The sequence below is a fragment of the Pelodiscus sinensis genome, chromosome 8, assembly GCF_049634645.1.
Source record: "Pelodiscus sinensis isolate JC-2024 chromosome 8, ASM4963464v1, whole genome shotgun sequence".
In the NCBI taxonomy this organism is placed as follows: domain Eukaryota; kingdom Metazoa; phylum Chordata; order Testudines; family Trionychidae; genus Pelodiscus; species Pelodiscus sinensis.
The window spans coordinates 54,213,426-54,238,826 of record NC_134718.1 but is presented as its reverse complement, the minus strand read 5'-3'; the positions used below and the strand labels follow the sequence as shown (position 1 = coordinate 54,238,826).

The following is a 25,401-nucleotide window of genomic DNA, read 5'->3' as shown; positions in this document are numbered from 1 at the left end:
GTATTTCCGCAAGAAGCACTGATTTCTTAGATGAGATCATCAGTGTTCTTGCGGAAATTCAAGCGGCCAGTGTAGACAGCTGGCAAGTTTTTCCGCAAAAGACACAGCCCTTGTGTAGCATCTTATGTTACGCTAATATGTCTATGCCATGCCAAGACATAATATCCATACTATCAATACCTGCACTGTGTATGTATTAGGGCTACATTTATACCCTGGCACACACATAAGATTGTAAGACCCCACCCTCCAGCCCCATGCGTAGCCATGTTACATGTGCCAGGATCTTGTTTCCAGAGCAGGAGAGCTGCATAGCTACTGCTCCAGCCTTGCTTGCAGGCAAGTGAGCAGGGTGGAGGTGTAAGTGGAAGGGGAATAGTAAGCAGAGACATTGCTCCTCCCTGCCCCACGTAGGTGGAGCTAGCTGGGAGCATGAGGAAAAGGAAGCAGTGACCTTTGAAGGGATGCAGGTGACCCAATTCGTTGCCAGATGTGACCCTTTTCAATCTCAGCACCTCCTCTCTGAGTCAAGATCCCTCGTGGAGGGCAACTCCTACCATGGTGCAACGAATGCACCACCACACATTACTAATAGCTGTCCCAAAGGCCTTTTATAGCGCCTTCGAATATGACAATGGTGGAGACTTTTGTAAGTCAAGGTAGAGAGCTGGATCCTATTCCCATTTCTACCAGCTGTGACCTTGCTGACAAACTGACAGGAATGAGAGTTGCTAATCTCCTAGGGAAAGGGTACAGAGTCCTTGTTCAGCAGGGGTTGTGAATGGCAGAGTAGTATTACACTGAGTTGGGTAGAAAAGGCAAATCCAGGCTTTCCAGTTTCCTAGGCCAAAGAGTATTTTGAGTGAGCTTTTACTTGAGATGCAACCAGGCATGAGAGGGTTGCAACTCAAACTCTGATACATTACAGTAGTGGATGTAAAACATAAAGGAAAAGTAGCAATAATGATAATATAGTTTTTAGATTACATTTAAACTGATAAGTCTATATTCATTGTGCAAATTCTAAGCAATAAACAGGCAACATGAATAGTGAAAAGAATATTAAATTCTAGAATGCATTTTGTTTTAATTAGCCACAGAGCAATCAGGAATATTTTTTTTCTTTTTAAATGCATGATTTTTACTCTTAGCAGCATTCCATTAAACCCAGAGCTGAAATGAAATCTCAGAATGCATTGATTTTGTGCGCTAATCTCATTGCAGGATTCTAATCTTTCCAACTGCTGGGTACATTGGATTTCTAATTTGCACCATGACTGTGAGCTTTGGAGCACGTCTCCAAAGGATGCTGAAAGATGTGGCTGTCTTATTTCTACCAACTGTAATTGGCGAGCCCTGCCATCGTATATTAGGGCAACAAGAAAAAGGCCAAGGAATTCCAAGAACAACATTCAGACTGGAGGAAAGGATGCAGATTTTATACCAACATTACTTTTTCCTAGAACAAACTTCCAATGATGAATGAAGTGTCAGAAAAAAATATGACTGGAATATCCAAGGGAAAAAATATGGGGCAGTTATAAAATATGTGAAAGGCGAACAGAATATTCTCTCTGTTCTTGAATCAGAGCTGGGTTATGCCTAGGGAAACAGGCCCAGATATTGTCCTGTCATTAAATTCTCACTCATCCAATGGTTGGGGTTTTTTTTCAAAAATTAATAGCTAATGCCTATTTACCCCTGAACTGGCTGCACTGACACAAATTGGTAGGGTCAGATCTATCCTGTGAGCTTCCTTTGCCGTTTTAGAACAGGCTGGGGAATGAAGATAGGAAGGGAAAACGTTTTGCTCTTAATAAAAGTTGCTGCTAAGTTGCTGCTGTCTTGGCTGCTAAGCTAATGCCTTGGCCAGTCATGTTGTGATCTGCCTCTGGGTTATGCAGGACTTGGGAAGTTCTAAAGACCAGACACTTTCTTAGTAATTATTATTTCTACCTACTATATCATTAATCATCATGGGTACGTCTACACTACAGCGCTAGTTCGAACTAACTTAGTTCGAATTAGTTAATTCGAACTAAGCTAGTTCGAACTAGCGCATCTAGAACTAAAAACTAGTTCGAACTAGCGTTTTGCTAGTTCGAACTAGCGCGTCCACACTGATTGGACGCAGGGGGGCATTTAAGGGCAGCTGAAACCGGTTCTGGCAGGGCATCAGGTCAGCAGTTGCTTTGTGTGGCTGCTGTCTGAGGCTATCTGAGGCTCGTGCTTAAAGGGACCCCCCTGGACAGCCGGTTCTCAGCTTTCCCTGCTTGCTTGCCAACCTCGCCGAGGGACAGCAAAGCATCGGTCTCTGTGCCCGTCTGTGTCGGTGCTTCCCTTCGGGGGGGACCGCCGCAGGTGGCAACATGGAGCCACGGCTCGCCCTGCACCTTCTGGTGCACGTTCTGGACTTGCTGCTGCAAGCCTGCCACCAATGGCTCGAGGCTGCCTGGCACCACCTGGGGAACGTCAGCCCCCTGCCTCTCCACCTGGCCGTCCTGGGGGCCGTGGAGGAGCCGCGGCGGCGCCCCGGCACCGGCGTGCCCCGCCGCATCTGGCGTCTGGACACCAGCAGCGACTGGTGGGACCGCATCGTCCTGGAGCACTGGGACGACCGACAGTGGACCCAGAACTTTAGGATGAGGAGGGACACCTTCCTGGAGCTCTGCGAGTGGCTCGCCCCTGCCCTGCAAAGAAGGGACACTCGCATGAGGCCCGCCATCCCCCTCCAGAAGCGGGTGGCCATCGCCCTCTGGAAGCTCTCCACGCCGGACAGCTACCGATCCGTCGGGAACCAGTTCGGCGTGGGGAGATCCACTGTCGGAGCAGTGCTCATGCAGGTACGGCGCTCGTCGGCCACCGAGCCGGGGGGGAGGGGGGCTGCGAGGAGGGGATGGGCCACCCCAGGGACAAAGGGGGGGGCGGGAGGAGGCGAAGGCGCCCCGCACCGGAGAGGTCGGGCTGTCCCGGCCGTACTACACGCCGCCAGGGGGGTTGCTTCCGGGAGTGGGGCGCGGGGCACTGCCAGGGCACGCACGCTCCCAGCCACCCGGGCGCCCCACTGATTGACGCTTTGCTGTGTCTCTCTCCGCAGGTGGTCAAGGCCATCAACCGGGTGCTGCTCCGCAGGGTGGTCCGCCTCGCCGACCCGGACGCCGTCATCCGGGGATTCGGCGCCCTCGGCTTCCCCAACTGCGGGGGGGCCATCGACGGGACGCACATCCCCATCCGTGCCCCGGAACACCAGGCGTCCCGGTACGTCAACAGAAAGGGGTACTTCTCCGTCATCCTGCAGGCCGTGTGTGACCACCGGGGACAGTTCACGGACATCAATGTGGGCTGGTCCGGCAAAGCACACGACGCACGGGTGTACCGGAACTCCTCCGTGTGCCAGCGGCTGCAGGACGGGACCTTCTTCCCCGACCGCCACATCAGGGTCGGGGACGTGGACATGCCCGTCTGCCTGGTGGGGGATGCCGCCTACCCACTGCAGCCGTGGCTCATGAAGCCCTACACGGGGCACCTCAATCCCTCCCGCCAGGCCTTCAATAACAGGCTGAGCAGGGCCCGCATCGTGGTGGAGGGGGCCTTCGGGCGACTGAAAGCCCGCTTTCGATGCCTCCTCACCCGTCTGGACCTGGCCGAGCACAACATCCCTCCCGTGGTGGCGGCATGTTGTGTGCTCCACAATTTGTGTGAGCGGAAGGGGGAGGCTTTCTTGCCAGCCTGGATGGCTGAGGCTGACCGCATGGCTGGACACTACGGTCAGCCCCGCACCGCCGCCGTCCGGGAAGCCCAGCGGGGGGCCATCCGGATCCGGGAAGCCCTGCGGGAGAGCTTCCAGGTGGAGGAGGAGGAGGACTGACCTCTCCCTGCATGCCCCACCGGGGCCTTCTTCCACCCTACCCCCCCCTTCCCCTTTCCCCTCCCTATCTACTGTACAATAAAGACACCTGGTTTTCAAACAAAAACGTCTGTTTATTTCAGAGAACTGGGGTGGGGGAGGGAGGAATGAAGGTGGGAGAAGGGAGGGGGAAACCTGGGACAAGGGAGCTGGAAGGGGAGGGGAGGGAAGGGAGGAAGGGAAAGGAAAGCTCAGGGGTGGGAGTCCGGCTGCCTCTCCCGTCTCGCCACACTGCGGGTCCGGGGGCGTCGGTGGGGAATGGTTGTGGAGGGGGGGGCAGAGAGGACAGGGGGTGTGGAGGAAGCAGGAGCGGAAGCAGGAGGAGCAGGGGGAGCAGGGGGAGCAAGAGGGGGAGAAAGAGGGGGAGCAGGGGGAGCAAGAGGGGGAGCAAGAGGGGGAGCAGGGGGAGGAGGAAATGGAAAGCGGTCCAGCAGGCTCTGGAGGTGGCCTCGCAGGGCACGGCCCTGCTCCTCCAGGGCCTCCAGACTCCTCTGGCGCAGCCTGAGGTCCTCCTGGACCCAGTGGTCCTGGAGACGGAGCTGTCGGTCCAGGAACCGGAGATGCCGCCTCTGGTAGTCCTCCTGGTTCCTGGCTGTCCTGCTTGCCCGGGCGCGGGCGGCTGCTGCAGGCGGTGTGGTGCGCCCTGCAGGCCCCGGTGCTGCAGCTGTGGTGCAAGAAGACCAGCGGTCAATTACCCCAGGGGCCCAGGTGTGTGAAACCCAGCTCCCCTCTGCAAGGCCAGGGCCCCTGCAGGATCCCCAGCTGCTGCTCCGTGGTGGGCAAGGCCCAGGCGCACGGTCCCGGGGCTCCCTCTCGCCTCAGCCCCCCGTACACATAAGGGGAACACGAGGGTACTCACAGGTGGACGCCTCCCCGGCCTCTGATGATGCAGGCGAGCGGCTCTGTGGGGTGCCTCGGGGGTCCCGGGTCCTGGGAAGGCTGGCGGCAGGCTCCTGGCTCTCAGAGCCCTCCTCCTCCTCCTCCGTCTCCAGGAGCGGTCCCTCTGCCCCGGGGTCAATCACGTCCCGGGGGGCAGGGACGGCATGAGGCCCCAGGATGCGGTCCAGGGCATGGAAGTGGGGGCAGGCCTCCGGGTCAGCCCCTGGCAGGCAGGCCCGGGAGTAGGACTGCCGCAAGTCCTTAATTTTGCAGCGCACCTGCTCCCGGCTGCGCTGGTGGCCCCTGGCGGCCAGACTGGCAGCCATGCGTCCATAGACGGCCGCGTTCCGGTGGCTAGTGCGGAGATCGTGGACATTGGAGGCTTCCCCCCAAACCTCGATGAGGTCCACGATCTCCGCACTTGACCAGGCGGGCGCCCGCCTTTTGCGCCCCCGGGCAGGCTCCCGGGAGCCGCCAGGCTGGTCGTGGGGAGCAGTGGAGGGCTGGGAACCCTCGGATGGCTGGCTCATTGTGTGGCAGGTGCAGGCTGTGCAGGCACGGGTGCTTGCAGCCTTGCAACTGGCACAAAGTGAGTAGCCAGCCCGTGGCCCTTTAAGGGCTCCGGGGCCGGGAGGGGGGCAATAGAGTTTCCCTGGTGTTGGCCAGAGTGGCCACCAGGGAAACCTGGGAAGCCTTAGCCTCCCACTAGTTCGAACTAAAGGGCTACACAGCCCTTAGTTCGAACTAGCTAGTTCGAACTAGGCGTTAGTCCTCGTAAAATGAGGTTTACCTAGTTCGAACTAAGCGCTCCGTTAGTTCGAATTAAGTTCGAACTAACGGAGCGCTAGTGTAGCGCCTAGGAAAGTTAGTTCGAACTAACGTCCGTTAGTTCGAACTAACTTTGTAGTGTAGACATACCCCATCATACTACCTCTGTATAGAGCTCTTCATTCATCAAAGCACTTTGCAAAGGTAGAATCATTATCCTAATTTTACACATGGAAAAACTATGGCACAAAGCAGGGAAATGACTTGTAAGGCAGTGGCAGAGCTAAGAAGAAACCTCAGATACCAGTCTAGCCACCCAGCTATTCCTGAACTGATGTATTGAATTCTATCCAATCCATATGTGACATCAAGGACATTCCATCTGGTTCCATCATAAATCACATTTAGTCCTAGTTCCTAATTGAGGGCCAGATTAACTGGGCCTCATAAGCACCTAGAGGCATAAAAGGGGAGTAGGTCCCTCCCAAGAAATTCCCACATCTCCACCCCAGGTGCAGAGGACTTGGCAGAGGCTGCGTACCTGGACGTATGCCTCACCATGAAGGTGGGCATGGAGAGAACCCAGCTTAGCAGGGAATGGATGCAGCCTTGCATCCAGGCTCCTCCCCAATGGGTGAGCCAGCATGTCTAACCTAGTGTGGTGTTGGGAGGGTAGTAATTTGCTCATGATCTGGCCCATTAGTGATTACTAATCCCAGAAGTGAGCAGGAAGCAGGGCAGAATTGTACTTCTCAGGCTATGTCTACACTACACTGTTCTTCAAAAACTGCAATTTGCATAGCTTTTTCCGCTTTTTTCGTAAGAGGCTTTTCTGACATTTCGTCCATCTGCACTAGGCCAAATGTCGGGAAAAAACCTTTTTTCGGAACATCCCTTCTTCCTCGTAAAATGAGGGATACAGGGATGCCAAAAAAGCACGTCTACTCTTCCAAAAAAAATTTCGGAAGAGCAGATGCATTCCCTGGACGCAGCAGAGCTTTTACTCGATACTATCCCAGAAAAACTCTGTCATGTATACATAGTCTCAGAAGCACAATTCCTCCTCTGAGCCTCTCCTTCACATGGGATCATCCCTGAAATGTTAGTAACCTGGCATCTTATTTTGACGACAAATACTAATAATGAAGTGCCATCCTGTATGGCCAATACTAGAATGCTATTTGATGCACCGTACCAGTTCTTGTTTTTAAACTACAGAAAGAGAATGAAAGAACAAACCAGACATATAATCCCTGGAGGTATCACCTCTCTGCTGTCATTACTGAAACCACAAGTACAAAATGTGTTAACTTCAAAGATAACTGGTACAAAACATGTACAGTAACTGCAGGTCCTGTTTATGCTGCAAGCCTGCAAACCACATGTTCTCTGGCTGGGAGATCAGGAGATGCTACAAAAGAAAAAAATAGCCTACAATGATTCTTGAAAATCCAAGAGTCAAAATCCTGACCCCACTGAAGGGACTGGCATGACTCCCCATGGACTTCAACAGGGCTGGGATTTTTCATATACTCAAGTTTAAAATGTTCAGGTGTCCTCTGATAATGAGCGTTTCTGGCTTCCCTCAGTCTCCTTTTATGAGCCTAGCCAATATTAGGCAGGGTAACTTTGTGTGCTTGTCACTATCCAGTTTAAAAGCAACAGAGATTCCCCCATTAAGGACATGTCTACACTAGGAAATTATTTCAAAATAACGTATTTCTAAATAACTATTTTGAAATAGCCTGTCCACACTATAGGGAAATTAGTCTGAGGCAAGCTCCCTTAATGTGGACATGCTACCTTGACTTAGAGCCCCAGGTAGGGTTGCCAGGTGTCCGGTATTGTACCGGACAGTCCAGTATTTACACTCTCTGTCCAGTAAAAAAAATCAGAAAATACCGGACATGTGCAATGTCCGGTATTTTCTGATTTTTCCGGCTGCGCACCGGACGGAAGCTTGGCATGGGCGGGAGAGGGGCTGGGAGTCCCAGCTGCAAGGAGGGGCTGCGATTGCTGCTGGGAGCCCTCAATTGGTTGAGTGTGAGGAGGAGAGGAAGCCTCCTCCTCGCTCGTGCATCGCCGGGAGTCTGCGCGGGACAGGCAGCAAGTGCCCAGGTCAGTCCCGCTCCCCGCCGGCCAATTTGTCACCCCCTCTCCCTTCCCAGCCGGCTGGTTCTCCCCCACTTCCCCTCCTGATCTTCCCTGGCCAGCTCCCCTGCACCTCCCCCAGCTCTGCTTCCCGCTGGCCCGTTCCTCTTCCTGGTCTCCCCTGGCCAGCGCCGCTGCACCCTCCCCCCTCCCAGCTCTGCTTCCTGCTCCCCCTTCCTCCCGGCCACCCTCGCAGCCCCCAGCTGTGCTTCCCGCCCCCACCTTACTCCCGGCCAGCCCCACCCCCTTCCGGCCGGTCCCTCCTCCCACAATATTCCATGGCCACCCCCGTTCCACCTGAGCCCCCCCGCATGACCAGCCCTGCTTCCTATTGCCCCCCCCCCGGCCAGGACCGCTCCCTTCCCAGCCGCATCCCCTCGCCCCAATGAAGCGTGTTTGGGGTTTTTTGTTTTTTTTTAAAAATGATTACCTGGTAACCGCTAGCAGTAATCCAAGTTCTCGGAGTGTTTTTGCTCAACAACTTTGGTCCCCCCCCCTTTTTTTTTCCTTCAACAAAATTTTTTCCTGGTGGTTTTTTTTTGGGGGGGGTGGGGGGGGGGAATTCGTTTTTTTTTTTCAGCCATCTGGCAACCTGAGCCCCAGGAAGCACTGGGGAGTAATGACTTTGAATGATTCTGGGGAGTAGTTATTTTGAAATAGCAGCAGTGGAGCGAGTACACTACCGCTATGTCAAAATAACTATTTTGAAATATCAGAGGGGTAGCCGTGTTAGTCTGGATCTGCAAAAGTGACAAGGAGTCTTTGCCCATGAAAGCTTATGCTCCAATACATCTGTTAGTCTATTTTGAAATAAGCATTATTCCTCATGGAAGGCAGGAGTTGTTATTTCGAAATAATCAGCCCATTATTTCAAAATAATGGGCTTGTTAGTGTAGACACTCTGCTAGTTATTTTGAAATAAGGGCTAAGTGTGCTCCCTCTTGCAAATGAATGCTGAAATATTTGAGAAAGAATAAGAAGGAAAGTAGAGGCCTTAAGATTTAGAAGTGAAAATTAGTGCAACCATTCCATGTCGGGCATGTACTGAACACAGTGGGATTATTATTCTTTCATGTTCTCAGAGTACTACTACTCATGTTGAAAGTTTATCAGCAATCTGTCACGGAGGCGGGTCAGGGAGATATTAATGAGGCTTTTCAGACTGGAAAAGAAAAGGGAATACTTTGAATATATTCACAGTGATCATTACCTTTTCAATTTCAAGACTGTTTTAAAGATAATCCATTTTCAAATGCTGGAGTCTGGACAAATGACCCCACTGTTCAGAGTGACTGTGCTGTCCAATTTGACACAGATGCCTGCTTTCTGAGTGCAGTTCCCCTCTCTACACAGCATCCCTGACAAGGGCCGATGTGCCACTGCTACACTGCAATTGTTTTCACAGTTTGCCTTTTCATTTCCTCCCCTTCTTATCTAATGAAGGACAATATTTACGTATGAACAATTCTAATTTTGTGACAATAGGACCATCATTTATGTGTTCATGTTGCAGTCTCATTAGAGACCTATAACTGTGCTAGGTAACTTGTTTTTATTCTGTTACATGGCTATGAAAAAAGCAGCTCTCATGAAAAGACTGAAGAATAATTACTCTCCTAACCATTTCCCCCAGACTGCATTATTAAAAAAAGAAAAGAGTTTGAACCTTGCTTTAAAATTAAAGCTGCCTTGGACTCTGCAAATTGTATTCACTTTTGCTTGCAATTTTACTCTTGTCGTCTTTCCATCTCTGTAACTGTCCCATTACTATGAAGAATCTAGTCATTTTTATGAATTGGAAAAATTCCTGCGGTGTTATGTTACTGAGTAGGACTCTTGTGATATCAGTATCAGCTTGGAGTGATCATTTAAAAAAAAATCTTCCAACCCAACGAACAAAATAGGCCTGCATGTGCATGACAGTAGAAGATGAAGAATGTAGTAAGAGAAAGATCAGGTTAATCCAGATATACATCAAATAGCCAACAAGTCTCAAAACAAGAAAGTTAAAACAAGAAATGCCACAGCTTTGAAAAATATGTATGGTCTATCAACTAGAATACTGAATTCAGAGACAGGAGACCTGGGTGCTAGTGCTGGCCCCATCACTGACCTATTGTAGGACCTTGAATGAGTCACTGTCGTGGTTTCCCTATACTCTTTGTCTAGTTTATCTATTTAGATTGTAAACTCTTTGGGGGCAGAACTGTCCTTTCCAATGTACTGTGGCAAGCACAAGGTTGGTCCTCTAGCTGCAAATGCAACAGAAATAATAATGACAAATGGGGAGAAATCATCATTTCTTGCTAAATGTTGTATCTTTCTGTTGTATCTCCTGACCATTTCAGTGCACATTGGAGTAGTCTATAATGTCCACTTAGATCACTGTGAAACCATACAATTTTTTACATTTTTTAATAAATTCCCAGAATTCGTATGGCTCCTCTCTTTGTGTTTGGGCTCAGTGTTTACTCTTGGTCTGTTACAGGCATTTCTCCCCTGGTATTTCATTGAATTCACTGAATTATTCTAATTAAAATCACAAGTCTTATATGTGCTATTCTAATGGAAAATAATGAAGAAAAATAATCGGTCAAATTAATGGGCATCTTTAGTTTGTAAAGTGCTTTTAATGGGAGCATGAAGGAAAAATAATTCTACTTCTGCAAATCCTTAGAGGGGTGGTGCTATGAAATGCTGAGTATTAATAATTAGATTGGAAGTGATACTGGTAATTATTACGATAGCTCCTAGAGGCCCTAGTTGAGATTAGGTTTGCCAGGCAGTGGCACAAACACACACAATATATAGATGAGTCCTAGCCCTTAAGACTGACAGAGGGGAAAAGAAGGATTATTAACGACTTTTACAGATAGTGAACTGAAGCTAAGAGAGATGAAATGACTTGCCTCGAGTCACACATGGGGTCTGGGACAGAGCCCAGTTCCCCTAAGTCCAATTCCAGTGTTTTACCCACAAGACCATCTTTCCTCTGAGTTCTTCACGTTATTCCATAACACAGTTATTGAATAGTGCCTGCATTACAAAAGCAGTTTGGGGGCTGTGTCTCATATATCGGAGAGCAGAAGGGACTCTAGGTGCACAGATCTGCCCACAGCTCTGAAAAGGATGGGGGAAGATACCCTGCTGAGACCTGCAGCAAGTTCTCCTGTTGCCTATACTGTGGGAAGAGTGCATGGCAGGCCAAGGGGAAAGGATGAAGTTGAAGGGGGGCTGCATGTTGTCAGAGCAGCAGTGCTGTTCAATTTGAGACAAATAGCAACTCACATAAACTTAAAAAACAACAATGGTCCTGTAGCGCCTTAGAGACTTACACAAATATATCAATAGCATCATGAGCTTTCGCGGTACAACCCACTTCTTCAGACAATGTTTGTTAACTGTGGAGATTGCACTGGGACTGTATTGACTTTCCCACAGAGCTCTCTCGGAGGTTCTGCAGGCTGCACAGGCTGGGAAGCCATAGTATATGGCGCTAATAACAGGGAAGAGGAGCATGCAGTGTTAAATACCTAATTGGCCTGCATGTCCTCTGACATGTCAGGACCAGCTTCCATCCATTCACTGGGTCAACTCCGTGCTCATGGATGTTCTGTGCAATCCCACTGGCTTCCCCTCAGCTTGTTAAAAGTATAAAATCAGCACAGAATTTGGCCCATTCCCCTGAGTTTGGGTTTCATGTCTCTGTGCATCCAGAGTGCTGGTTTACAAATGAGCAGTGCCAGGTTTGCTGACTCCGCTCCAGAATAAGCAAGTCAATTTAGTCTTAAGAGCCCTACAGTGTTAGTAAGGGCACCTTCTGGCAATAAAGGCAGCTCTCTGACATCTACCTAAAGCAGGCAGGGGAAGAGGTTTCCTATGATATTGTTCAAGCGTCACAGACAGCGGGCTCCTTGTGTATGGTGCCTTTTCCCCCATATAATATATATATATATATATAATGAAAATTGCATTTTGGAAAAGTCCTGTATGTCCAAAATTAACAAGTTGTTGGCTCAGTTAAAGTTCCAGGAGCTAGAGTGGCTGCAAAAATATATTTGCATACATTTGGAAACTAGCAGTTTTTTCCATATTCTCTCCAGTTATCCTCTGAACCCCGGGAGGCCAGGATCAATAACTGTTCTCTCAGCTCAGAATGGCAGCAATTAACTGCATGAAAAAAGTAGACCCCCCCCTCCTATAGAAGAGATTGTCCCAAGAAATACATGGTGGAAGGTGTTGGTACATTTTGGTTCTATTTAACCAAAGACGATTGCCTCACAGATCATGTTGAAAAGCTGAAATCTCAATATTTTTCTTGAAACAAAATACTGTTCTTCTTTCTCCTTTTATATCAGGGTTGGAGAACCTCAGGCCTTGGGGCCAGATGCGGCCCCCAGCTTGCCTGGATCCGGTCCCCGGGACTCAAGCCCTTCCTCCACCCCCAGCATTGGGGAGTCTGCGCTGTCGCTCCAGCCCCCCTGCTGCCCACTATGGGACTGCAGCACACAAAATCTACTAGGCTGCACCCCCCCCCCCCGGGTTCTAGTGTGTAAGGGGAATGTGACGAGTGTCTTTCTCCTTCTCGGTTGGGGGCCACATCAGTGAGAGGTGAGGATTTTTTTTTGGCTTTTCACTTGCATAGCCCCTGACTGATTTTTCTGTGCGTCGGTGGCCCTCAACCCAAAAAAGGTTGCCACCCCTGTTTTATATTAATGATATTTTGTTACGATTTAGAATAGAATAATTATAACCGTTTAAATGTTTTTACTTTTACTGTGTATTATTATACGACTATAATATAAGTAAAATGATAAAGAAAGAACACATTTTGTTAATGTTTCATTTCAAAACATTCAACAAAACTGATACATTTCTACAAAACTTTTCAATTTTGTCAACTCAGCATTTTCCAATGGAAAACTATTCCACTGGAACATTTTCAGTCAACTCTATCATTAACTTTCATGTGCTAGTACTAAGATGTGGCTATAGTCAGCTACGAAAACCTGAAACGTCATGTAGCCTCAGCCACTGAAGCTGGTGGAATTCTCCAGGCTAACAAGCTGTACTTCAAACACTGTCCACTGGTATACAGGAGACAAATGTTTTGTAAGGAAAATATATTTACATGTTAGATACAGACAAATAGCAGCTCTCCAATGAGGACTAAGTGAACTACTGATTTCTATTACTAGCTGGACCAAATTAATCCCTGGGGTAATTCTATGGATTTTAATGGAATATACCAGGGATGAATTTGACCCATTGTGTTTTACGAATGACATAACTTAAAACTACAGCACTTTCCTGTGACATGAATAATCATCATAAAAATCCTCCATACAGACCCTTGAATACATTCACTTGTGATTCTGAGCTGGGATTTTTGTCTAGGGGCTATTATTGACTACATACAACCCAATTCTTTTCTTACTTGCAAACTGATTCAAGAACAGCAACTGATTTCATTGGCGTTAATGATGACTTGCACCAGCATACGTAAGCAGAGAATCAGATCCATTTAGTTTAAAGGAGCTGTGAGCTCTTTTTGACTCATTTGGAAAGCACAGAACTACTACCAAATATGTTATGCTCCGGACTAATTTCTCTCTCCTTGATCAATCAAGCAGCTATGTTAACCATTACTGAAGCTGCGAAAATGTCTACTTCTCTAGCACCTGCCAGCAACGCATTCCTATCCAGCGCCCAACATATGTACCGCAATTTTGTCTGTCATCAGCCTCCAATTCAGATAGATGCTCAAGCCCTAATGTGAATCAATTATCATTTTATGGAGAAATTGGATGCAAATATGATTGATCCCTTAAATGATTCTGGGAAAAGCCTTCTGCAGTTTTCTGGCCATCAGGGAAACATGGCTGAGACATGGAACCCTGGAAATTTATGTTCATTACACTGTTTGCATCTAAAGCCTCAGAGGAAAGTAGCTACATAACTACTGGCTTTTAGAGCTATTACCAGTTGGCCTATCTCCTCACCATCTCCTTCCATTGTGTAGCAACCATGACACAAACATATGCACTAAGGCAGTGTTCTGTCCGCGCTGATTTGTTTACTTACTGGCTCTGTGGCCATGGAGTCTCGTGGCTCCTACTGGTTCCGTTTCACTGTTTGCAGCCAAGGGGAGTCTGAAGAAGCGGCGTGGGCCAGGTCACTGATTCCCATGAATCCCTTTGGCTGCAAACAGCGAAACGGAACCAATAGGAGCCACAAGGGTTTGAGGCCATTGCGCCGGTTAGTCAACAAATTGGTGTGGCCAGACAACAGGCTTCTCCAAGTGGCTTTGCAGACCACTTTGAAAAACACTGAACTAAGGGCCAAATTCTATTCTCAGTCACACTGTTATAAATCTGAAGTAACTCCTAATTTCAGTGGCATTATCCTGGTATGAGTGAGAGCAGAATTTGCTCCATTTGGCACAAGTTGCTGAATTCAGAGTTTGATCATATGAGACTAACAGTTATGCAGGGTAACCTTAAAAAAAAAAGGAAGAATCAAATGAACCCACAATCATCATGGGTTTGGATCTTCCTCTTGGGCATCTGCACGTGCTAAATGTCTCATAACTCAGCAATGCAGTTTCCAGAACTGCCAGAGAATAAAGGAATACAATTTTGCTCCAGTCATTAGTGAGATGAAAAAGAACAGAACACGCCAGAATTATAAAAATCCAAGCAAGTCGATCACAATTATATCATCATGACCATGAAGCAGCCTGGTCTTAAGAGACCTGGCCAATATGCTGGCCCCATTGAAATCAATGGGAAAACTCATTTAGAAGTTCAACACTATAAACTTGGGCTGGAATAAATATATTAACTGGTTAACACACTACAAAGGCAATTTCCCCCGACTTTGATATTTGCAGTTACACATCAAAAGCTATGAATGGGCTACATCCACCCTGACTCAATTAGCTTAATTAACTCTAGTCCTATAATTGACAGGTAACTGCTTTTGAAAGCTCATGATATAATATAATTGTTAGTCTCTAAATTGCCACAGGACTATTTTTAAAGTAACAGACTAACACGGTTACCCCTCTCAGACATTTCCCTAGTGAGTTCAGTGAGACTCTGCTGTCAGCCTTAGTCAGGAGTGGGGAACCTGATGCGGCCCCCAGCTTCCCTGGATCTGGACCCCAAAACTTGGGGTTCCCCCAAGCATTGGGGAGCCAGGCTGGTACTCCAGCGCTATGCCTCCGCGCCCAGACCCCGTACCCTCACTCCTCCTGCACCCAACCTATCCCCCACTGCCAGCCCACTCCTACACCCTACCCCCCTGCCTCCCAAACGCCACACCCCAAATCCGCTTCCCAGCTGCTCCCTCCCCCATACTGAAGTCCTCATTTTTTATCCCACCCCAGAGAGTAGGGGGCCCATAAAATCTACTAGCTTGGGCCCCCCTAGCCTCTGGTGTGCAAGAGCAATGTGGGGTTCTTTCTGCTTAACAGTTGGAGGCTTTTTTATTTTTCACTTGTGCGCGGACCCTGACTGATTTTTCTGTGGATCAGCCGCCCCGACCCAAAAAAGGTTCCCTATCCCTAGGTTTCAGTCTTGGTTCTGCTACTCGCTTCAGCCCTGGTCTACCCTAGGACTTTATTTCGAAATAACCGCCCCTCCCCGCACAGTTGAATTTATAAGCGTAGCACCGACACTATCAAGCTTTTCATCAGGAGTAACGTTAATTCCAAAATAGTTATTTTGAAATAACAGTAGTGTAGACGATCTGGTGCTGCTATTTCAAAATAATTACTCCCAGAGCAATTCGAACTAGGGATGTTAAATTTAGATTAATTTGCTGGGCTCTTGCTACAGTTCAAAAGCGGAAGCCTTGCAGGGAGCACGGAGCCAGCGGGGACTGGTCCTCCGCTCCCTGCAGCGCCTGAGCCTTTGAAATATACATTTCCAAAGCAGAATCGCAGCAGAACCGGGGCAAGTGGAAACTGCTTCCCTGTCCCCGAAGAAGACGGTGCTGGGGGGAACTGGCTCCTGCACTCATCCCCCTTGCTGCCTCTTTCTGATAGCAATGGGGGAAGCGACAAGTCGCATCACTAGTCAACTATCCGATAAGCATAAGCTTATATTTATCAGATAGTGGACTAGTTGACTAGTCGCTTACATCCCTAATTCGAACTAATTACTCCCCAATGTTTCCTGGTCTCTAAGTCCAAGGTAGAGCATCCATATTAACGGAGCCTGCCTTGGACTAATTTTGAGGCTTCCCTGTAGTGTGGAGACGCTAGTTCGAATTGGTTAAATCGGGACTTAAGTCGAATTTACTAATTTCAAAATAGATTCCTAGCGTACTCACAGTGTGGCCTTATGACTGATATTTAATCCCTCTGTATGTCTTTTCTTCCAGTGGCAAAACTGGAATGGTACATCTTACTAATCTACTTCACAAAACACTGGGAGGGCTAATTAGTTGGTGTTTGCACAGTGCCTTGAAAATAACCCCGCTATATAAATTCCTAGTACTAATATATTGCCATGTAATTGTATTAATGTGTAATTTCATTTAGGCATGGTACGCTTTACAGACACATATAGGAGAGAAATGGTATTCGTTTCACAGCAGGCAAGACACAGTCATAAAAGCAAAGAAACATTAGCATTGAATGATACAACATAAGGCAGTGCCATTATATGCAAGAGCGACTGCAAGGAGCACAGCAGCGTTTATCCAGCACAATAGATGAGGCAAGCTGTGATTCAGTGGAATGGAATTGAAGTGAAGAAGTGCTCTGGGATACTCAGAGCAAGACATCGTCAGTGCACTATGAATGGCAGCCCAGCCCTCTCAGAATATGGTATGTGATTCAGTGTTCTGAGAGTACCATAAGTCATTAAAAATTACAGTAAGCTGTGAAAGCTGTTGTGAAACAATGCAATGCAATATGGGCCTGATCCAGCTCTCATTAAAAGTCAGTAAAAAAAATTTCAAAATTTGTTTGAGCCCCATGTGAGGCAGTGTCGGTGACAACAATGGGCAGTTTACGTACATCCATGTTGTCTTTATCGCAGGGGATAGAAATGAGAGAGATCTTATGCCTCGTGGAACAAGGTTTACAGGAGTTATTTTGGGAGTTATTATTTCGAATTTAGCTATTTCAAAATAATTTCCTAGTGTGGACATGCCCATAGGGACTCAGCAAGTGAAAGCAAAGGAGAGTCTATGAAAGGAGACTCAGTGACCAAATAGCTGGCTATATTTTCAGCAGGATAAACATAATCAGGAGAAAAGGAGCACTACCATTCCATGCCAATATGGACATCAAAGGATGGAAAAGAGTTTCATAAAATGGAACATTTTCGAAAAACGTCAAAATCAATTTGTCCAATAATATATTTTCCACCCATATACTGTAGTTAATACATTTTCCAAAAAATTGGTGGACGGGAACAGCACTGCTCAACTGGACAAACTAAGACTCTGATGAGATTGCTCCTATAGTCCAGAGTAGTTTACTTAGATTACTATACAGTGTCTGTTTACAAGTAGAAACCACAATAATTAATCCAGTCTATCAACAAGCAGTCCTGTGGTACTTTAGAGACTAACCAAAATATATAGAATTATGAGCTTTCGGAGTGGGTTTTGCCCACAAAAGCTCATGATTCTATATATTTCAGTTAGTCTCTAAGGTGCCACAGGACCACGCATTGTTTTTAAAGTTACAGACTAACACAACTACCGCTCTGAGATTTTTAAAATCCAGTCTATAGTTACTGTTTAGGTTAATGGCCCCACTTTGTTTTTTTCCATGCCATTGCTCAGATGTTAAAAAAACTTCACAACATGCATGGGCGATACCACCTCTTTCTCCTCAAGACTCTGCTCACCACTAAGCAATTGCTATGCAAGTAGCAAGCTGGAACTTCTGCTTCTTATTATTTCAGCTTGTTTATTTTAATCTCAGCTGCCCAACCACAACCATCACCAAAATTTGCCAGTTTCAACTTCCCTCTATAGCTTGTCATAAACCAGGATTATGAGCTTTCTGGGGCCTGGACTTCACTACTTGTTTGTTCAGCAGCTCTACAGTGGGCCCTGAACCCTTAATTGGGATCCTTAGTCTCTACTACAATACAAATAAATTCCATAAGAAATAAATAAAAAGCTATTAATAAATTCAATACTGTGACCAATATGATCTACACAAAGGGATCTTGTTTCCTATATTTGCTTATTTTGTACAATCACACTTATAGCTTGTTAACTATGGCAGTTTTATTAATATCCAGGGATGTGTGCTAATTATCTATCAGATTTTCATTTGCAGGCGACACAGCAGTGATTTTAAGCAGTGCCCATGGTAGCAGGATGATATAGAAACCCAGTGCCCCAACTGCAGCTGCTGACGGCAGCAGTTCTTTCAGGGTACGTCTAGACTGCAGAGTTTTTCCGGGATACCAGAGGTATCTGGCCATGTCCAAGGAGCACATCTGCTCTTCTGAAATTTTTTTCGGAAGAGCAGATGTGTTTTTTAGGAAGGGCAGACACATTTTCCCTGTAAACCCTGTTTTACAAGGAAGAAGGGATGTTTCAAAAGGTTTTTTTTCCAACATTTGGCCCAATGTAGATGGGCCAAATGTCAGAAAAGCCTCTTCCGAAAAAAGAAGCGGAAAAAGCTATGCAAATTGTGGTTTGCAATTTGCTATCTTATTCCGGAAGAACTGTGTAGTCTAGACACAGCCACACTCAGGTATATGAACAGAAAAACTTTTTGCACCATTTCTTTAGCAGCAATACAGCTCCACAGCTGCTTGTGACAGTGGAAACATAACTCTCTGCTCCATGTGCGTTTCACATCCTCTTCTGTACATAATCCTGATCATGTGAGTCTGTTATAGCCTCTACTGAGTATGAAACATTAGCTCAAGCCACAGACAAGAGCAGCTGCACTTAATCTACTCAATACTTTACCATTTCTTATTAAATATGACCTTCATTCAGATTTTGACATATGCCAGGGAACAAGTGTAGACAACTACAAGGCGTGCTGCACAGAAACTCAGGAGCAGCAGAGTTCAACTGTACCAGCACATGCTGATATTGGTTATAAAAAAATCTGACAGATCTGCAGGTACTTTGGGTGTTTACAACGAGAGAAGAGATAGATACATGACCTAGCCTTTATGCCCTAAATAGAGAGGTGGATAGCCTTTGAGTACAGTGTAGTGGGCCAAATTTCCAAACATGCATCCATCTCAGTGGCAAATACCTGCTTAGGTGGCTAGGTGGTGATTTGAGCACCTAAGTGCAGATCTTAACTATCCACATTTGAAAACTGGGCTCTGCATCTGGTAAGAGAGGAAGGATGGTCCTGTGGTTAAGGCACAAGTCTTGGCCTCAGGAGCACTGGGAGACATGTACCATCTGTAGAACGGAGAATATTCACCCTTTGTGTCTCTCATCAATTTACACTAGCAATCCTTTAAGGCAGGGGCTGTGCCTATCGAGTACCTAGCATCCCAATCTTAGTTTTGGTCTCAAATTGCTACACACTGAGTGTACAATGCCGCCATTCCCATGTTTCCGTTTATAGGGCCATATGTTTAGACATTAGACTGTTATACCTACTCTTACTCTATGCTTACTCTACTGTTAGCCGTATGGAGTGGAAATCTATCGCATGCATCTGACGAAGTGGGTCTTTGCCCACGAAAGCTTATGCTCCTACACTTCAGTTAGTCTATAAGGTGCCACAGGACTCCTCGTCGCTTATGCCTACTCTGAAGCAGAAGACCAAGGATTATGGAAGAGAGTGTAATGGGGCTTTCCTTGCCCCTTTGTGATTGTCTAATCTTGCACTGCTGCCAGCACTAGCCATAGCAGAAGGGCTGGGACCAAAGCCCCACTCTCCTCCTTTTCCTCATAGACAGCAAAACTGGTTCTGTTCAGGAGTGAGTCCGTCCTACATCCTTTTGAAGATTATTTCAGTGACTGCTTTTCCCATATGACCCAAGAGGTACACTGGGGTACACTGTATACCCAAGAGGTACACTGCTTCTCTGGAGCACAGTCAAGGTCTCTGTACTTTTAGGTGTCAATCCTTTTCTAGATGTGATGAAGCTTCAGCTTCTAATGTAGCTACTGGTGCAAAAATGCATGAATGAATTTCCCCATGTAGGTGAGTCCTTTCTCAGTTTCTATATGTGCAAGAGAGCATTCATGATACCTCCCTCCCTTGAGAGAAGCTGCGAAGTTTAATTAGTGATTGTTTACACAGTGATTTGAAAATAAGTGGTCTGTATAATGATTTACTGTGTCTCCTTGTAGTGTGGCAATTTACTATCATTAAGACAATACTACTTAGCAGCATACAACCGCCTCAAAGCATTGTATAAGCAACAACTTATCCTCACAAATCCACTGTGAGATAAGCACTGTTCTCCTCAATTTTTTAGATAGACAAGCTGAGATACATCAGATTTTATGATCTGGATGAGGCCACAAAGCAAGTATTGACAATTTGGAGTGTTCAAAAATAAAGAGATTGCATTAAAAATCATGAGATTTTAAAATGATCGCTTTGAAGTTCTTTTTATTTGCCTTCTGTTTTTTTGAGCCATTTGTGTTCATGTTTTTTCTTCATGCCATGAAACCAACACAAAAGCAGTGAAATTAATGTAATCGCCTGACTGCAATTTTTAGGGCTTTAAAAAAATAGCTAAATATCAGGCAATTCAAGATAAAATGGCAAGAATTGACAACAAAGTTGGGTTTAAAATATAGGCTTTGCTATTGTTTAGGTCCCATGAACTAACCACAGGATAGTACTGCTTCTTTAAGAGTCATTGAACAAAAACTTGCTAAATATAAGCAAAAGCATACATTTAGCAATATGAATTACAAATACAATTAAATACCCAGCACTTATCTCTAGTGGTCTTTTGTGTTTTAGGAATTATAAAAGGTGTGTCCAAGCATATATGTACATCTTTCTAAAGAACTACACATATCATCTGCAAGCATTTCAGATTGCCATGGAATGTTGCATGCTGGGATTTGTAGTTTTTGTGGGTCACACTCACACTAAAGCTGAAATTTTCTGGTTAGTTTTCTGTAAATTCGATGCAAGTGTAACCCACACACTTACTGGGTGTGGTTCACTCAAGCCTCAGGTTTCTAGTAAGTTTCCAGTACAGCCCAAACTTGGGCATAGTTTAGAGTATCCCTGTGGTACAGGAAGTATTGGTTATCTTTTTTGTTTATTTAACACCCCTTTCTGCAATGATTGCACAGAATTGAAGCAAAAAACCACGGTCATAGAGTTTAAAGCCAGAAGCACCATCGAGTCTGACCTTCTGTGTCTCACAGGCCACCAGTACCATCTGGTACCCAAACACTATATTGAACAATCAATCAAAATATTACAGTGCACAAGATTCCCCTAGAACTAGCTTGACCATGACAACAAAACTTCCCATTGAAACATACTTTTAAAAAACAATCCACATTGCCCAGGAGACCATAGAAACATAATCTCATGCCCAAAGGAGCTGTTATGACAGCTGTGCTGAAACTGGCTGAAGATCCAAAGTCTTCTTTTAATGCCCTGCCATGCATGTTCCCTGGACACTGTCAGTTTACTTCTCGTCTGATCTCTCTCACACTCTTTGATTCTCTTCAACAACCTCAGACAGAAAAAGAAGACCAAGTTATCAGCTGGGGGGAAAATGAGACTCTCGTTTTCAGATTGCATTGCTGTCATATTTACCAGAAATATTGAGGGGGTTCTTAAGCCAAGAAAACTACAAAGGAAGATCTTTTTCTAGATTTCTTAAAATATGGTGAATAAATGCGATTGGCCGCCTCCTCATAGTATGTCAGTATGTCAGGAATCTGGCAGTAGCTAGCGAGAAAGTGCCACACTGCCTGACCTTGATATCAAGCCAGCAAAGTGAATATACTCAGTTTAAAATAGCTGGCAGCTGACAGACAAACTAAATCAGACCTTGTGCATTTCAGCCAGTGCATGGAAGAACTTTCCCAGTCTTTATAACTGAGTCTGAATTGTGATTTGCAGGCACTGATCATACTTGCTGATTCACATACTCCTCAAGGCTGGAGTGTGGTAAAGCTGCAGTTTGCATCAACAACTAGATGGCACCAAATTAGACCATGGAAGTTTCCCCTGCTTGAGGTGGTCTTCGGAATAGCAAGAGGCTGGCCTCTGATCATGTATGCAAATTAGACAGAAGTCCATAAGCAATCATTATTAAATAGCCACGTTTCCCTAGCAAGTTCTCAGGCTGGCAAGCTACAGGTGGATGCAGAATGCAATAATTAGCTCTGAAGTTCAATAATGATAACATGAACTGCAATTTCCTTGAGTCTCAGCAGGGAGCTCTTTCTCAGCATTTCCTTAACTTGAAGTGGGAAACTCTTTGCCAAAGGGTTTTTATTTTTCTGTAAACAGAAGCTATCTATGGAACCAGTATGATCATATCTGAATGCATCATAATCTTTCATGTATTATCCTCACAATACCCATTTGAGGGAAGGAAGTGCTATTTAGCCCCTTTATAGCTGGGGAACTGACGCACGGAGAAACTGAATGACTCAAGACACACAGGAAGGCTGGGGTGGAGCGGACCCTGGCTCTCCCAAGTCCCAGACTTGTGCCCTACCCTTCCTCACTAAAACCATGTGCCTACAATTTATTACACGTGCAGTTGTGACGGCCACCTTCTTGGTTGATACACTGAAGGAATGAACCAGAACATCACAATGAAACACATGAGTTGAGCTAAAGAGCCATGCTCTTTCTTTATCACCCCCATTCAAGTCCTAAGAAAGAGATGATCTATAGCCCTGTAGCTCAGGAAGAAGCAGCCCAGAAATATAAGGACTCACTGTGCTATGTTAGGCAACAACCTTTACAGCAACTCTGGGACTTTCAGAAAAATTTCACAGTCTTTGAAACTGGAATTTGTTGGTGTCACCCATGGCTTCTCAGAGAGCAGTTAAACAATGGACTTGCCAGTAGACCATTCAGAGTGGAACAATTCCATTTGAAACACAAATCAAATCTTACGCAGACACTTTAAGGGACTGATTTCTCCAAGGTAGCAGCATAATTTTCCTCTCCTTCACGATTGTTTTGAGAAACAGTAAGGTAGCTGTGGGTTAACCAATGGCTGATGCTAGTGAACTGCTTCTTTTAAAAAAATGCAAGGTCAACCCTTAAGCTGTCTAGCTTTCTAGATCATGCCTGCACCCTCCCAGGCATTTGCCTTGAGGACTTTAGTAAACAGGAGTTCAGACTAGGTCACATACCAGATTATGATATGACGGAGTGACACAGTAGTTATTTAGCTAGCTGTCAATAGACAACAACTGACATTCCAGAAAAGAGGCTGGAACTGTGTGAGAGCAACAATCACGCCAGGCCGTGTTTGTGCGAAGGCCAATTTTAGCCAACAAAGAAATGGTCTAAATCAACATATGGTCTAAATCAATTTCCATGTTTGTTACAAAGGCCCCAAGCCACCTAAACTCATCACTATTTTGTATTTCATTCATAACTAAAAATATCCCTGCAAGAGCTAAAGGGGCTTTAAGATCTGCCACATTTTGTCAGCTGTTAAAAAGGGAGCTACAACAGTGGCTTGAGTTCACCCAGGCTGAAATTCATCCCTTCAACATTTCATCCAGGGTTATCCATCTCATTTGCAAACCAACCCTTGCTATTAGTCTAACTGTTAAATCAAAAGGCACATGGCTCACTGGGGTGAAGAGCAAACCAAGGGTATATTCTGACAGAGCTAGCATGTGACAGGAATTTATGGGTATTCATACAGAAAGCAAAGTAAATCCATCTCCATTTAAATCAGTTTTTTGAGAATTATTGGGATCAGAATCTTTTTCTGGTGGCAAACACTGGGTCCCTGAAAGAATTTCAAAATAGACCTTGCAGGGGGTTCAGGTCAATCATGGACCAATTGACCTTATTATATCTTTTTAAAAATGAGCTTGCTTCAGAAGCCATAATGGGTTAGGGCTGATTTTTTAAGTTTGGGAGACATCGCTAGGACTTTGTTAAAGCTGGTTTATGGCATTGTAAGGGATTGCCTGCATTCTATCCCCAGACACTCAACAGTTAATCACAGACATGGGCTACATCAAATGTATTCCTTTTGGATACAATTGGAATCTGTCCCCATTTGGAAGAAAAACAGTGTACATCTTTGTTGTACTTTAAATCCAGTCCTCTCATGTGAGTGCAAACAAGAGCATAACAGTTGACCCACTGTTGTCTTTCAGAAATCATGCTGGCCCAGCTCTGCCCTTCCTTACACCCCCCTCAGACTTCACAGAGGTAAAAATGAACAGCACTGGGCCTCACATGTTTAAAAGGTAACAGAAGGTTGAGTGTTACTGCCTGCATTTCCATTAACATACGAGGAAATACTACTGTCCTTGTGTAAAGGACATAGACCAGCCTTTGTTACCCCACAATAAAACATTGATTCCACTCTGGTTTCACTAACTGGGTAAAGAGGATGCATGAAGAGCATGCAGAATACTGACATCAGTCATTAGGATGGATGTGCACTGGGATAGATGATCACCTATGGGCTCAGATTTCCAGAAGTGGCAAAATATCCAATATCTCTCGTTTCCCCCAAATGTGAAGTCTATAATGCCGCTGTACTGCACCTCTTCTTACCACACCTAGTAGCCACATGGGGAAACCATACACATAGGCTACATGTTGTGGTAGTGCCAGCTGGGCTCGTAGCACAGAGTCTGTGGCTTGAGACTAGGCCTGCTTATGGGGGTGGGGAGGACACAAAGAGGACACCTGCCCTGGGGCTCAGCGATTCAGAGCCCCAGGCCCTTTAAATCACTGCTGCAGCATGGGCAGCGCAGTCCAGACAATGCTTAGGGCTGGAAACAGGAGGAGGGGGAGAAAGTAGCATGGAGCGGTCTGGGCAGCACTGAGCGCTGGCCCCAGCCCCGCCTCTTCTGCCTGAGGCTCCGCCCCTTCCAGGAACACAGAGCTGCCCCCCCCCCACCTTGCCCAGGGGCCCAGCAAGTTTGTCGGCCCCCTTGTTTGAGGCTGCTTAGGCTTGATAAGAGCACTCTCCTAGGATATTCAGGAAAGCAAGCTATTTTTTTCTGGCTTGTTAATTTTACATGGCCAAATCCCAGTTATTCTGAATTCATTTGGAAAACGCTCATTGAAATGACTGATATGAAAACCAATTCTGGGTTCACAGGACACTGCTGCACAAAGAACATGCCACAGAAATTTTTTGACTACCCCAGAAACATCTGGGTGCATTTTGCCAGGGTTTCCCAGGTCTGTCTGCGTCCTTGCATCCACTTCAGTTTGTCTGGGAATTTTTGACCAAACTGATAAAAAATTTTAAGAGAGTTGCAAAGTACAATTCAAGTAGATGGGATTGTTTATTTGATTTTGAAGTAAAAATAAATTATTTCATTGCATTACATGTTATTACTATTATTAACTGGATTATAACTAAGACAGAGCCCACGACAACATATCACATTCTTTACAGGCTCTTTCTGAACCTCAAAGATATCTTGCTCAATTGGTCCCTATCAAACTGTACTTCTGGACTGCCCCTCTACAGGCTAATAGACAGTCTTGCTATATTATTCTTGGCAATAGAATGACAAAGAAACCCCAAAGA

General features: G+C 46.0%; 2 protein-coding genes across 5 annotated transcripts in view; one reads left to right on the top strand and one right to left on the bottom strand.

Moving 5' to 3' along the window:
* The window catches only part of LHPP (phospholysine phosphohistidine inorganic pyrophosphate phosphatase), a 222,017-nt gene extending 209,669 nt beyond the window's left edge, over positions 1 to 12,348 (top strand). The window contains exon 7 of the mRNA XM_075935299.1: positions 12,064 to 12,348. Within this exon, the coding sequence (XP_075791414.1) occupies positions 12,064 to 12,313 (250 nt within the window). The 3' untranslated portion in view covers positions 12,314 to 12,348. The remainder of the gene's footprint in view (positions 1 to 12,063) is intronic.
* Positions 1 to 25,401, bottom strand: part of FAM53B (family with sequence similarity 53 member B) — a 155,331-nt gene that overhangs the window by 24,955 nt on the left and 104,975 nt on the right. The window lies entirely within an intron of this gene.